The sequence below is a fragment of the Propithecus coquereli genome, unplaced genomic scaffold (assembly GCF_000956105.1).
Source record: "Propithecus coquereli isolate 6110/MARCELLA unplaced genomic scaffold, Pcoq_1.0 Scaffold249, whole genome shotgun sequence".
Classification (NCBI taxonomy): domain Eukaryota; kingdom Metazoa; phylum Chordata; class Mammalia; order Primates; family Indriidae; genus Propithecus; species Propithecus coquereli.
The window spans coordinates 2,278,590-2,292,175 of record NW_012148052.1 but is presented as its reverse complement, the minus strand read 5'-3'; the positions used below and the strand labels follow the sequence as shown (position 1 = coordinate 2,292,175).

The following is a 13,586-nucleotide window of genomic DNA, read 5'->3' as shown; positions in this document are numbered from 1 at the left end:
AGGGAAGCACTCAAAAGGAGAACCTAACAAAGATGTGAGGGAGGTAGTAGAAGAGGAGGTGGTCAGAGAGTGTTCCTGGAAGGAATAATATGAAGGAACAATGAAAGATAATCAAATAAAGCGTAAAAGGATGGTATTGCCAGTAGAGGGCATGGAACAAGCAAAGACTTAGCAGTGGGAAACAGTTCTAGGGAGTGGTAGGAAAGTAGAGCCGGCATAGGGGAACGTCTAGGCAAGTCTGAACAGATAGGCAGGGAACACATCCTGGGGAGCCTGTGTCTTCTAGTATGGAGCTGGGTTTGCCTAGAAGAAAAAAAATTGGGGTGGAGGTGGATTTAAATATTAATTATGATCTTAGGATTTATCCCCTGCTCATTTATTTATCCATACAAAAACATTGAATGATTGCTCTCTGCCAGACACCAATGCTAGGCAGGAGGGGTTCAAAGATGATTGTAGCTCAGTCCCTACCTCAAGGTGTTCGCTGCACCATGATGCCTGAGGCACCTTTGGATAAGGCTTGGGCCTCTACAGCGGTGAGAGCTTTACCTGCCAAAGGCTTTGTCCCTTTACAGAATGAACTTCAAGGGAGTCTGCCACGCCTGGCTCTGATTGGCTGATCATCCTAAGAAGCTCACGGCTGTTGTGCCCTGACAGCAGGGCACACCATACGTGATTTGACAGCTGCCATGCTAACACAAGCCCTCATTTTCCTAAAATGATTTAGAAGTACCTTGGAAATCCTCTTGGGAAAATTGGGTTGATACAGTACAGTGATGAGTTGGCAGTATGCATTTTTTTTTTAGTCAGCGAGAATTTCATCTGTCCTCTTCTCTGCCAACCCAGACCTGCTCAGCTTGGAGCTGATAGGGCTTGTGAGGACAGTAAAGTTGGACCCACCCAGCATCTCTTTGGCTGTTGTTACACTGTCCTGCTGCTTCAGGGTGGCCTCGTGCTGTCACACCTTCCTGGACTTGTAGTGATAGCTGTTTCAAGTTGAGTGCAAATATCCTTTGCAGGATAGAATATATATTAAAGCAAAGTTGTAAGGAACACATATTTTGGTAAAGTGAATCTTTTGTTTTTTATCATAAATTGGAAATTTATTTCTGGAGGTTTGGGGATAGTCTGAGTTTAAAATTGCGGTACAAGAATGGAAGAGATGTTTCGTGTTGTCCTAGCCTACTGCATGTACTTTTTACTCAGAACACTCTTCTCATCTTTCTCTCTACCCTCCTCCAGTTTACGATAATACGAGGTTATTAAGTATGGAATGTCCAATTTCCTTAAGTACTAAGTTCGATGGTTGATATCCCTGACATTTCACTTTGATGCTTCTTGTATTGTTTTTATTGTGAAGGTACATCCTCAGTCTTTCAAATATAGGTTATAGCTTGTGATTATCTTTCAAAAAAATTTTTAGAGCAATTTTTGTGAAACCACAGATAAGTCAAAAATTGGTGTTATTTTCAAATATGAGTTTCGTCGTGGAACCAGTGCAATGCAGACAGTGAATTAGCATCAAGGTTTGACATTACTATTCCAACAATATTGGACCATTTGAAACAAATCGTCAAGGCAGAGAAGCTGGATAGATGGGTTCCCCATGAATTAAACAAGTGTCAGGAGAGAGATTGTCTCAAAGCTTGCCTTTCTTTGCTGTTACAACATAAAGGCGAACAAACCATTTCTATACTGTATTGCTGTGCGTGATGAAAAATTGATTCTTGATGACAGTCGAAAACATTCGGCACAATGGTTGAATAAAGATGAAGTGCAAAACACAGTCCAAAACTGAATATTCATCAAAAAAGCTAATGGTGTCTGTTTGGTGGTCCAGCACTGCTGTTATCCACTATAGCTTCATGAAACCTGGTCAACCAATTACAGCGGATGTCTACTGCAACCAGTTGGATGAAATGATGAGGATGCTTGCGATTAAGCAGCTGAGATTGGTCAATAGAGACAGGCCAATCCTCTTGGAAGACAATGCTCGACCACATGTTGCACAAACAATGCTGCTGAGACTACCGAGGCTGGACTTGGAAACTCTTTGTCATCCACCATGTTCACCAGACCTTGCACCAACTAACTACCAGTTCTTCCAGGCTTTGGACCACTTCTTGCAAGGAAAAATATTCAGTTCTCAAGAAGCAGTTGAAACGCCTTTTGCAATTTCATTGCCACTCGCTCTCTAGGCTTCTTCGCTGTTGGCATAAACAAGCTACTGTTAAGATGGCCAAACTCTGTCGATAGCTTAGGCTCATTCTTTGTACTGTTGCTTGTTTGAGATATAATAAGTTACATTTTTGATTTGAAATCAGACATTTCACATTTAATGGCCTAATAGTAATTTCTCCTTACCTAGCGATCCCTTGAATCTCATCTATAGTTCCCAGAATATGTTCCCTTCCCTTGTAACAGTAGATGCATAGTTGTAATGTTCAGTAGACCTATGCAGTCTGAATTAAGAACATCAGAGTAGCAACATCAGGTGAAGTCCATGATTCATTGAGACTCCCAGAGTCACCTTATTGAGGTGATTCTTAATTCAGAGTCGGGAGAGAGCATGTCCGAATCAGGGTCAGGGGTCGGTAGTACGGTGTAGTTTTTAAACTTGGCTCCACCCACCTTCCATCACTACCACCACCAGATGAGCCAGATATGCTGGGTTCACTGCTCTAGGTAATCTATAAAAGTCATACCTAGCGCTGAAGTTTTGAGATTTGAGGGAATGATTAACCGTTTTGACAAGTTCATGTCTTCACCATCTCTCAAAAGAGTATGTTCCATAAGACTACATACAATCCAGTAAGTGTGTATGAGGGACATAGGATCTGTCAAGCCATATATGTAAGACAGAAATGTCTTAAATCTGGGACTGCCATTTCTAGAAAGTTAAGGTTCTTGCTTTATGAAATTCTGTTGATCCTGGGGTAGGCTTAGTTAAGAGTGTAGGTTTTAATGGTGTTTATTCTCCTGTGGGAAGCCATGCTGTGGTCCAGAGCAGCCATCTGGCCAGTGTGGGCAGGAGTTGCTCTGCTGCCTGAATGGTGGTGAAAGCCCTGTACAAGCGCCAGCTTCAGAGATGTGTCCATGTGCTTCATTTTCCTTTTAATGTCTTAACGTGTGTACGGAGTGCAGGACCCTGAACTTACTAAATTCCTACTGACCCCACTTTCCATTTAGTTTTGCCCTCCAAATTCACCTGCTTCAGACTTGACTTTGGCCATTTCTCAAGTGAACTGTCATGGTTGCTTTTTGATTTTTTCTGTACTATATATGCCTTATCATCACCGAACGGGACGTGAAAAGTTGCCACATTTGAGGCATAGAGATTTCTGTTTGGGGCCCAGGCAGATACTCTGTACTATGAGCCTAGAAATCTGTTTGGCTTTCCCATGATTCATTTCAGAGAGTAACTTTAGTAATGCTGTAAACCCAGAGGACTCCGTAGGTTGAGTGTTGTAATTAAGGGCGAGAGGAGTTTAAGCATTAATGAAGGGGGTTTGCTCCTGGTTAACTGCTCATTATTAACCCCTTGGCAGTCCTGTGGGCTCTGAGCCAGAGCTCATGCGGCTTTCTCATGACTCTTCTAGACCACACCCGTGACGATGCAGGTTGGAGAAGGTCAGCAGGTGCAGATTGTCCAAGCCCAGCCACAGGGTCAAGCCCAACAGGCGCAGAGTGGCACTGGTCAGACCATGCAGGTGATGCAGCAGATCATCACTAACACAGGAGAGATCCAGCAGATCCCGGTAAGCTCCACCTCAGAGGTCTGCATGGCTCTGTTCACAGCTTTATAAAAGGAAATACTTAAAGATTTTATATATACATACACACAGTATTGTGTGTGTGTGTGTGTGTGTGTGTGTGTTGTTTTTAACCCATATTCTCATTACCTCCACTACCACAACTTGCTTCACTGTGTTTACTCCCTGCTTTCCTTTAATCCAGGTTCAGGTTCAGCACTGTGAGGTAGCTCCTCTCTATTTCCCCTCTCTCCAGCTATCAGGGAAATCACTGTAACCACCATCCCGTGCCAAGGCTCAAAGGCCCTGTGAGGCAGTCCTGTCTTTTGATTAGCAGAGAAGAAGAGGGAGGTGTATGGGGAAGGCCATAAATACACTTGTTGCATATTCATGAGTCAGTTCCCAGTGGAGCCTGCAGCAAAGTGTATTTTTGGCTTTCATTTAAGTTATCCATTCCTTCACTGTGGACTGCTGCTTCCTGTGTGCCTTGAGGGATTTCATTTCTTAGATTTGTTGGCTTTTTTACTTGTACTTGTTCTTTTGTAAAATATATCCTTGTCTTAACACTTGTCTGTATATTGGTCATTTTGCCACCCAAAACTGGAAAATGAGTGAAGTGGAGCAATCCTTCTATTTCCTGCCCCTTACCCTTCCTGTTGTAAATGTAGGCAGGTATGGACTCATTTAGACTTGGCTAACCACTTCTTCTTTGAAAAAAGCTTGAAAAGTATCCTCAGCTCAATTTAGGAACTATTTTTAATAATAGAGTAATGGGCTAAAAGAAAGCTTGGGACAGTGGCGTGTGTCTCTCTCTCACACACGTGCACGTGATATCCATCAATTCCAGGTAACTGAGCTCAGTCTTGCCTCATCGTTTCAACCACCAACCCCAAGACCTCTTGAATCATTCTCATTTTTGCATGTAAAGGCACAAAAACAAGTTCATTTAAGCCAGAGAAGAGTTCCCACTTTGCAGAAACTTTAACCCTCTGGGGCACAGAGCCTTAGCTACCCAGAGGATTTGTTGCAGAATTCATATCAACCTTACTGAGACCAGTGAACCTCATTCACTGGTCTCAGACACCTTCTGCAGGAGTGTGCATTTCTAGACTCTTCAGGCATCTCATTAGTGATGACCTTCAGGAAGGAAACTTTGCTTTCCTTTAGAAAACCCAGGGGGTGGGCTTATTTGCTCTGTGTTTAATGTAAAAAGCTGTGAGAATCCCTAGGCTGAGGGGCGGGGCCTCCCCAGATGTCTTAATCTAAGCCTAAAAGGAAAGCTGCTTGCTTCTGTTGAAGAACGGCTTGGAACCATTTGGTCACAGCTTTTCACTCACATTTGGGTTTCTGCAAGGAACTCTTCCCAGCTAGAAAATGTTAAATCCCTGTGGCTATCAGTACACCTTCTCCCACTCCTGGGACAAGGCTTTAGTCTTTGATCCTGTGATCCTTGCCTAGAGTTCTGGTGACTTGTGGGACCAGCCATCATCATTGTCAGCAGATGAGGTTTCCCAAGCATCCACCCCACTGCCCTTATCCCCGCAAGCCACTTGACATTATTGCCTAGCAGCTGCATGATAGGATTTGGTGGGAAATTCAGGCTTGGCACCACAACTTCCCAGCAGCTCCTGTTGGCATATTCTCAGGAAAGAAATGACTGCAGGTCATAATATTCTTGCCCTATCTCCTTTGAACCAGATTCTTAATGGGTTTAGATTTTGTGTTTCTGCATCTTGCCTCACATGGACCATTCTGGAATCGTCTACCAAGAACTTCAGAGTTAGTTTTTTACTGATAGTTTAAATCCTTTGAGGTTGGAATTTTCAGAGAAGCAATTTGATTTAACACTGCATGCAGGAGTTCAGCTTCATCCCATCAGCATTTTCCTCACAGAAGTAAGGTTCCTGTGATGAAGTCAGCTCTTGAAGGCTAGAGGGAAATTTGCTCCAGGGCAAAGAGGCAAGACTAGCCTGTCAGCCTCAAGAAGCTCCCCCTTGCAACATAGGCAGGCAGGGTAGACAGGGAGGGTGGTTTCTGGGGCCCCCAGATGGAGTCAGAACAGATCTGCCCGTGCTCCCAGAACTTGTTTGATTTGATTCCCCTAAATTGAGGGTGTGAATGTCTGCAGTCCTCTGCTAACCATTATCCTTGCCAAGCTGCAGTTCCTCTCACGTTGTAACTGCTTTGGTCTTCTCTTCATCCCTAGCTCAAAGCACTAATACTTTCATGGTACACTGGAGCGTTGAGAGCCTGAGTTAAGGCTTTTAGCACACAATTAAATGCAGCATGTGGTATTATTGTATTATCTGAGATTTAATCGGAAGCATGAGGGACTCTAAGGGCAGTTTTGTAGCTTTGGTTTCCCATGATGGGGTTTTCTGTGAAAGGTTTATTGATTCTGCTTCCCCTGGGGAGGTGTTTGGCCAGAAGCTAGTGCTGAACACCAAGGATCCTAAAAGTCCGACAGACCCCTATTGGTCCTGGCTCTTGGGAACAGAGATAATAAAGCAGGCCAGCTCCAAGATGTGCAGCATGGGGCTGGGCAGCACGAGGGCTCTGGCGCGGAATGATGGACATCTGCTTTGGGCTCCCAGTGGACACTGGAACTCTTCACAGTAGTGAGAAGTATGGAGATGGAGGGGGTAAAGACCCACACTTAAGGTACAGACATTCCGATAATGTCATACAGGCTTTGAGGTACATTCCTAAAATAAACTGTAATCAAACAGCCAAGAGCCAACAAATGATGAGCATGCAGCCATGCTGTTCTCATGTAAGTGACAAGATCTTCTGGGAGTTTTTCCCAAAGTCCACTCAGGGAACACATCCTCTTCTGTGTTGTGTGTCTTGTGGGGTGGGGATTTTGTGTTTTTGCTTGTTTTGACCTCTGTTTAAAAGGTATTTTTTTCAGGGTAGGCTTCTTTGTAAAGTTTAAGGGGTAGAGGGCAATCACCATCTCTGGTCATGGAAAGTGTGCCTGGTTCAGATTGTGCTCAGTCTCTTATGGCCTCTTTGCCTCTGCCTCTGCTCTAGGTGCAGCTCAATGCCGGCCAGCTGCAGTATATCCGCTTAGCCCAGCCTGTATCAGGCACCCAAGTCGTGCAGGGACAGATCCAGACACTTGCCACCAATGCCCAACAGGTATGTGCCCCAGAGACACAGGCTTGAGTTGGAAACCAGCAGCAGCTGGCTGCTGGCTCAAAAGGAATGTGCAGCACACGACTCTCTTGCCTCCTCATGCTTCAGCTAAAGGCACCCACTCCCACACCCTTTGTATCTATTCTGTACCCCAAGGGACAGATGGGGGTAGTTGGAAGATTGGATGCAAAGTGTGTCTCTTACCATCTAGCTCTTGAGGGACAGGAAATGCAAGTCAAGGGAAGTCTCGAGGGTACCTGAGAGAAGCCTAATATGGGTGCATGCATGTCAGACCGCAGCAAGCATTTGCAGACTGCCTAACATTCAGGCCGGGTTTCTATCTTTAAACCCGGATAACTGTCGTGTTCTGGCACCTCCTGTGGTCTTTGGAAAGCTTGCTTAGATTTTACCCTGACTTCCTCATGCGTCCCTAACCAGAAAGTTTGCCCATCTCCTCTCCTGTGCCCTACAGGATGAAGGCTGTGAATCACAAAGGCTGACGGGGATGCCTCTCTGGGTCCCAGGGTGTTGAGGGACACGGGCGTCACTGGTGGAGGATGGGGGGAGCTGGTCAAGGGGAGGCATTGTTAATGGATTCTTTTGCCTCAGACCCAAAAAAAGCAGCAATCGTTTAAGAGCTGGACCCGTCTGGCCCAGTTGCATTTCTGGTGATGTATCTATTGACAGTGGTGACAGAGCTGAGTTTGTAGAGCAGGTCTCCAAAGATCTCATTTGGGAAAATGAGAGGAATGAGCCAAAAGCAAGGCTTCTGAGTGCCATACAGTCTGTGGGATCGTTAAAGAGCCCTTTCCATACCCACTCCCTGGCCTACCATAAGGACTTGGGCTTTTCTATAATTTCCTTAGGGCACACTGACACTGAGTCACATCTTAAGAATGGTCATACCCTTGGGTCCCTCCATCTGCCTCTTTTTTTAATCTTATAAGATTCTTTCCTGGGATCCAGAAAACTTTTTATGTCATGGGAGTGGGAGGAAACAAGAAGGAAGGGTTCTTGGTTTCTCAGAGGTCAGTTTTGGAAACAGAACCAAATGCAGAAAGTGGGGAGAGGAGGGGGGAAAGGAAGAAGTGGGTGCCTGAGGGCACTTAAAATCTCCTAAAAACAGGTTGTAATTGTGATAACCTGGCACTTAGTAGGTGCTCAATAAATGTTTGTTGAATGAATGCTGAATAAATAATACGTAAATGGAATTTAAAGGTAAATGAAACTTTCTTTTCAGCTGATGTGAATAGCCATCCTGCTGGCCACAGGGCACAGTTAACCTTCTTATCTATGAGGAGTATTTTCCATTTACCTTAGGCTCATTTATTATTCTACAGACATTTCTTGAATACTTACTTTGCATAGGGGATATGAAAACAAAACTTAGCTCCTGCCCTCAAGCAGCTTATAGACTGTTGGAAGGAAAAGGACCCAAAATAAGAACAATAGTAACAAATTGTCGTGAAGCCCTCTCACACCTGTCCCCTTTCTTACTCCCGATAGCTTCATGGGTAGGCCTGCAGGGCGGCTTTTGGCCACCATGAGGGCACTTGAGAGGACAGCCCTTACCTTGCAGGCTGGCTGTGATGATTCAAGGAGATGGTGCACAGAGGACGTTGCCAGTACAGTGTTCCGTAGACACACACAAGCACGGTCCAGTCCTCTTTCTAGTTTACCCAGCTGCTCCCAGCACTTGTTATTATATGATGCAGCTCTGCATGCCAGTAAATTTATTCTAAAATCCATTTAAAATCCCCACATAATGTTCTAAGTACATACGATAAATACCTTCCTTGCTCCTCCCCCATCCCTCCTCCTCCTTCCTCCTCCCCTCCCTTGGCCCAGAGGGCTGCACATTGCCTGTCTCGGAAAAAGTACTTCATAGGTTTGCCACGAGGACTGCCAGGGCCAAGGCCACTTGCTCGCCAGGGTGTTTCATATTCCATTCAGATAATATGGGTGATAGGGTTTGGTTTGGAGCCCACCTTCCAGGAACGGAAGGGACCACTCACCACTTCACCCAACATTTTGCAGTCTGCCTTCACTAGCTGAAGTACTCTTAGGATGTCTGCCCCAAACCATAGCACACAGAAGCTAGGTGTTCTGTTTGAACCTCACACCTTGAGGTGAGTGGGTAATTGGGGGTGTAGGTGGAGCTGAGAGAGATGAATTTGAGAGTTGTGTTATTATATGCTCCAGGGTTCTCAGTGTGCCTATGTGGTGCCAACTCTTTGGGTAGCCATCAGTGCTAGGAGATTGGGAATGACCCTTGCTTTCCTACTACTCATCCAGCACCTTCTGAGCACTTTATATGCGTTATCTCACTTGATCTTTACAACCCTCTCCTTGGTGGTGGGCTGGTGGGCCCAGACCCTTGCAGCTGACGTGCCTACTCTGCCATCTTGATTCCTACAGATTACACAGACAGAGGTCCAGCAAGGACAGCAGCAGTTCAGCCAGTTCACAGACGGACAGGTAGGGTACCCACCCTGGGCAGGGGCAGAGGGTGAGGAGTTGGGGGGCAGGGTAGCAGGTAGTATCTGGGTTTGGATGGTTAGGGCAACTGTCCTATCCTCCACTAACAATGAGTGGACAGGAATTGTTCAAACAAGAACAGTCTTTAAATCAAGGCACGTATCCTTTACATTTATAGACTTGTGGGAACTAAAAATAGTCTTAGACATATAACCCAAATTGCCATTTTTATAGATGGGTAAACTAAACCCCAGAGATGGGAAGTGACTTGTCCATGCTCACGCAGCTGTTCATTGCAGAGCCAGGACTAGAATGCGAGTCTCCTGTTTCCCTCTCTAGGACTGTTTCTTCCCCTAAGCCATGATGCTTTTTTTTTTTTGAGACAGAGTCTCACTGTGTTGCCCGGGCTAGAGTGCCGTGGCGTCAGCCAAGCTCACAGCAACCTCAAACTCCTGGGCTCAAGCGATCCTCCTGCCTCAGCCTCCTGAGTAGCTGGGACTACAGGCGTGCACCACTATGCCCGGCTAATTTTTTTTCTATATATTTTTAGTTGTCCGATTAATTTCTTTCTATTTTTAGTAGAGACGGGGTCTCGCTCTTGCTCAGGCTGGTCTCGAACTCCTGAGCTCAAACAATCCGCCTGCCTCGGCCTCCCAGAGTGTTAGGATTACAGGCGTGAGCCACCACGCCCGGTCCATGATGCTTTTTTAATAGCATGGGCTAGTTGAAATGCAGAGAACATGTGACCTCTCAAGCTCTCTCGGTTCCTGAAATTCAGTAATATTAGACTCATGCAAGGAAGGCATCTTCCCTTTTCCCTCCTGCTTTCCCCTCACAGTACAATCCCAGAGACCACTGAGCACATGGTAGGATGACACACCCACACTTACGCTGTCTGCTGCCCAAAAGAGAGAAGAGCTAGCATCAGGACTCACCTCTGGCTTCTGCTAGCACCACATGCTAGGCCTACATGCCAGGGTTTCTGTGGGGATCTTGGCTTTTTTTTTTTTTTTTTTCCAAGACAGAGTCTCACTCTGTCGCCCTGGCTCAAGTGCAGTAGTGTCGTTATAGCTCACAGCAACCTCAAACGCCTGGGCTCAAGTGTTCCTCCTGCCTCGGCCTCCCAAGTAGCTGGGAGTACAGGCGTATGCCACCATGCCCCGCTAATTTTTTATATTTTTAGTAGAGACAAGGTCTCACTCTTGCTCAGGCTGGTCTCGAACTCCTGAGCTCGAGTGATCCTCCCACCTCAGCCTCCTAGAATGCTAGGGTTACAGCATGAGCCACTGCACCCAGCCAGATCTTGGTTTTTGGTTTCTTTGGGAGGCACCTGAGAAACCAAGTGGCCAGTTGGCCCTAACCTTCCTAAGTGGCTGTGTGAACGTGTTCTCCACCCTTCATGGGTCTTGACTGTAGTGTTTAATACCAGGCCCCCTCATTAGCAGGGCCCATGTAGAAAATGCAGGTTCAGTATAGCTTCAACCTGAATCAGATACTCTGAGGAAAGGAGAGGGGGTAATCCTACTGCCCCTGCCAGTGAGGATTACCAAGAGTTGGGGAAATGCTGACTTCCAAGCTGCTGGTACAGTGGTTTGAATTGCTTGTGTTTGTCACAGAGGAACAGCGTGCAGCAAGCTCGAGTCTCTGAGCTAACGGGAGAGGCAGAGCCCAGAGAAGTGAAATCCACAGGAAATTCAACTCCCTGCACCTCTTCCCTGTCCACTACACACCCCCCCTCACACCGGGCGGGTGCCTCCTGTGTCTGCTGCTCCCAACCCCAGCAGAGCGCCACATCCCCTCCTCCCTCTGACGCCTTGCAGTGGGTGGTGGTTGAGGTATCTGGGACCCCCAACCAGCTCGAGGCCCATAGGGAGCTGCATGCCCCTCTCCCGGGGATGACCTCACTCTCTCCTCTCCACCCCTCGCAGCAGCTCTACCAGATCCAGCAAGTCACCATGCCTGCGGGCCAGGACCTCGCCCAGCCCATGTTCATCCAGTCAGCCAACCAGCCCTCCGACGGGCAGGCCCCCCAGGTGACCGGCGACTGAGGGCCTGAGCTGGCAAGGCCAAGGACACCCAACACAATTTTTGCCATACAGCCCCAGGCGATGGGCACAGCCTTCCCTCCCCAGAGGACCCGGCCGACCTCAGCGCCTCCTGCAGGCTAGGACACTGGTGCACTACGCCCCACGCCTGGGGGCCAAGATTCTCCAGCAAAAAGATGCAATATTTTTTGTTTCCCTTTTTCCATTTTTTTTCTCCAAGGAATCAATATTTCAGTATGTTGAGCTGTGTGTCCAATGCTATGAAATGAAAATATTAAATAACATATTTATGGCATTTTCTTAAAGAGTGTGGTTGAAGGAATATTTCTCCTTTTGTTTTTCTTTTTTGGTTCTCACTGCCACTTCTTTTTAGGAGCAAATCTCCCCGGGGTGTACCATATGGTATTTCCTAACTCTTGGAACAGCTGCTGCCCCCAAGATCAGCCACCTTGTTCTGACCTCAGAGTGAATTAGGTGAATGCGTGTACCTTCTTTTTCACTAGTGGTCCTCTGTCCACCCCCTGCACTCACCCCAGACCTCTGTGTATTTGCACCCAGAGGCCATGGAAACATTCCTTGCATTTAAGAGATGGACTCATTTCCCATGGAGAGTGGATGTGGATTCCCACACCCTTCTCTCCCAGGGACCCGAGGAGACTAGAACTTTGTGCATTTTCTGCCCCTACCCACCAGCCTTTATTTTTTTAAATTCATTAAAAATTGTGCTAGTCTCCTTTGCTGCATGGACTTCAAACTGCATGAAATGCAATAAATCTCATTTTAGATAATTAAGAGTCTAGGTTTCTGTGTCTGGGGCATTGATGGGGCCACTGTGCTTGGGAAGGATGTGGAGAGGTTCATTTGTCCTCCATATTGTATGGTGTCTGGGAAGGAGGGGTCAGCCTTGTGAGAAGGGGATGCCAAAAGCTAAGGTAACTTACATCCTATGTCTGATTGAAGGTGAGATCCTCGGCCAATTTTAAAAGTGAACCTCATCAGAATATGTTTGCTGCTCAGAGGTGCCCACCCACCTGACTTACTGGACTACCACACGTGTGTCAGATTGAACTGTGTCCTGCTTAGTTGAGGGTCAAGGGGCATCTCTCATGGAGAAAGCTGGCTCTGTGCTGCAAACAAGAAATGGGATAAACCCCTCTAGTCCTGCCTGGCATAGGCTGGCACTCTGAGTTGCCTGCTGTGGCCATGCCCATTACTAAAGGCATGGCGCTGGCCATGGAGAGCAGCCCAGACCCCTTGTCAGCCAGCAGATCAGAGGGGTTCTCCAGCCAGGGCCTACTTCCTGTTAAGTGAAGCATGGGGAATAGAAGGAGCATCCCACTTCTTTATTGGCCATAGAGACCAGTGACGAGCCATCTTTCTCACCTCTACCATGTCATCCTTACAACTAGAATGAGGACCGTTGGCCTGGGAAGAGCAGTGAACTGGGTGCCAGGAAAAATAGGTAGGTATAGACTTGCCATAAAACCATGGCAACTCCCTTGTCTTTGAGACTGTCTCAAGGGGTGAGGTGGGAAAGGGGGAAGAGGCTTATATTTGATGATTTCAAGTCCAAGCCCGATACTGTTTTGATTCCCTCGCCAAATATCCCCCACTCTAAACCATGGGGGTAGAACATGGATTGGTTTTCAAGAATGAGCAAATATTCAGTTAACGCTCCTGCCCTCTGTTCTTTCTTTTTCCCAAGAAATGACCCAGATCTCTTGGATCTATTTAAATATCTTGCCCAGATTCAGGTCTGGTCAGCTCTGCCCTTTACTCTCTGGATTGGGGGGTCCCGTTGACTATATCTCCTTGATGCTGGTAGTTTATAAAGTACTTGGCCATCTGTTTCATTTTAATTGATTCTTAATAGCATGGGCTAGTTGAAATGCAGAGAACATGTGACCTCTCAAGCTCTCTCGGTTCCTGAAATTCAGTAATATTAGACTCATGCAAGGAAGGCATCTTCCCTTTTCCCTCCTGCTTTCCCCTCACAGTACAATCCCAGAGACCACTGAGCACATGGTAGGATGACACACCCACACTTACGCTGTCTGCTGCCCAAAAGAGAGAAGAGCTAGCATCAGGACTCACCTCTGGCTTCTGCTAGCACCACATGCTAGGCCTACATGCCAGGGTTTCTGTGGGGATCTTGGCTTTTTTTTTTTTTTTT

At 46.6% G+C, this 13,586-nt stretch overlaps 1 protein-coding gene across 4 annotated transcripts in view; it reads left to right on the top strand.

Annotated features, from left to right (window-relative positions):
- The window catches only part of NFYC (nuclear transcription factor Y, gamma), a 73,757-nt gene extending 61,556 nt beyond the window's left edge, over positions 1-12,201 (top strand). For 2 of the 4 annotated variants that reach the window (XM_012646746.1, XM_012646744.1), the window contains exons 7-10: positions 3,600-3,758; positions 6,786-6,893; positions 9,309-9,368; positions 10,985-12,201. In XM_012646746.1, coding sequence (XP_012502200.1) covers positions 3,600-3,758; positions 6,786-6,893; positions 9,309-9,368; positions 10,985-11,416 — 759 coding nt within the window. In that variant the 3' untranslated portion in view covers positions 11,417-12,201. The remainder of the gene's footprint in view (positions 1-3,599; positions 3,759-6,785; positions 6,894-9,308; positions 9,369-10,984) is intronic. The other 2 variants (XM_012646748.1, XM_012646747.1) reach the window with 2 other exon arrangements.
- The last annotated feature ends 1,385 nt before the right edge of the window (positions 12,202-13,586 follow it).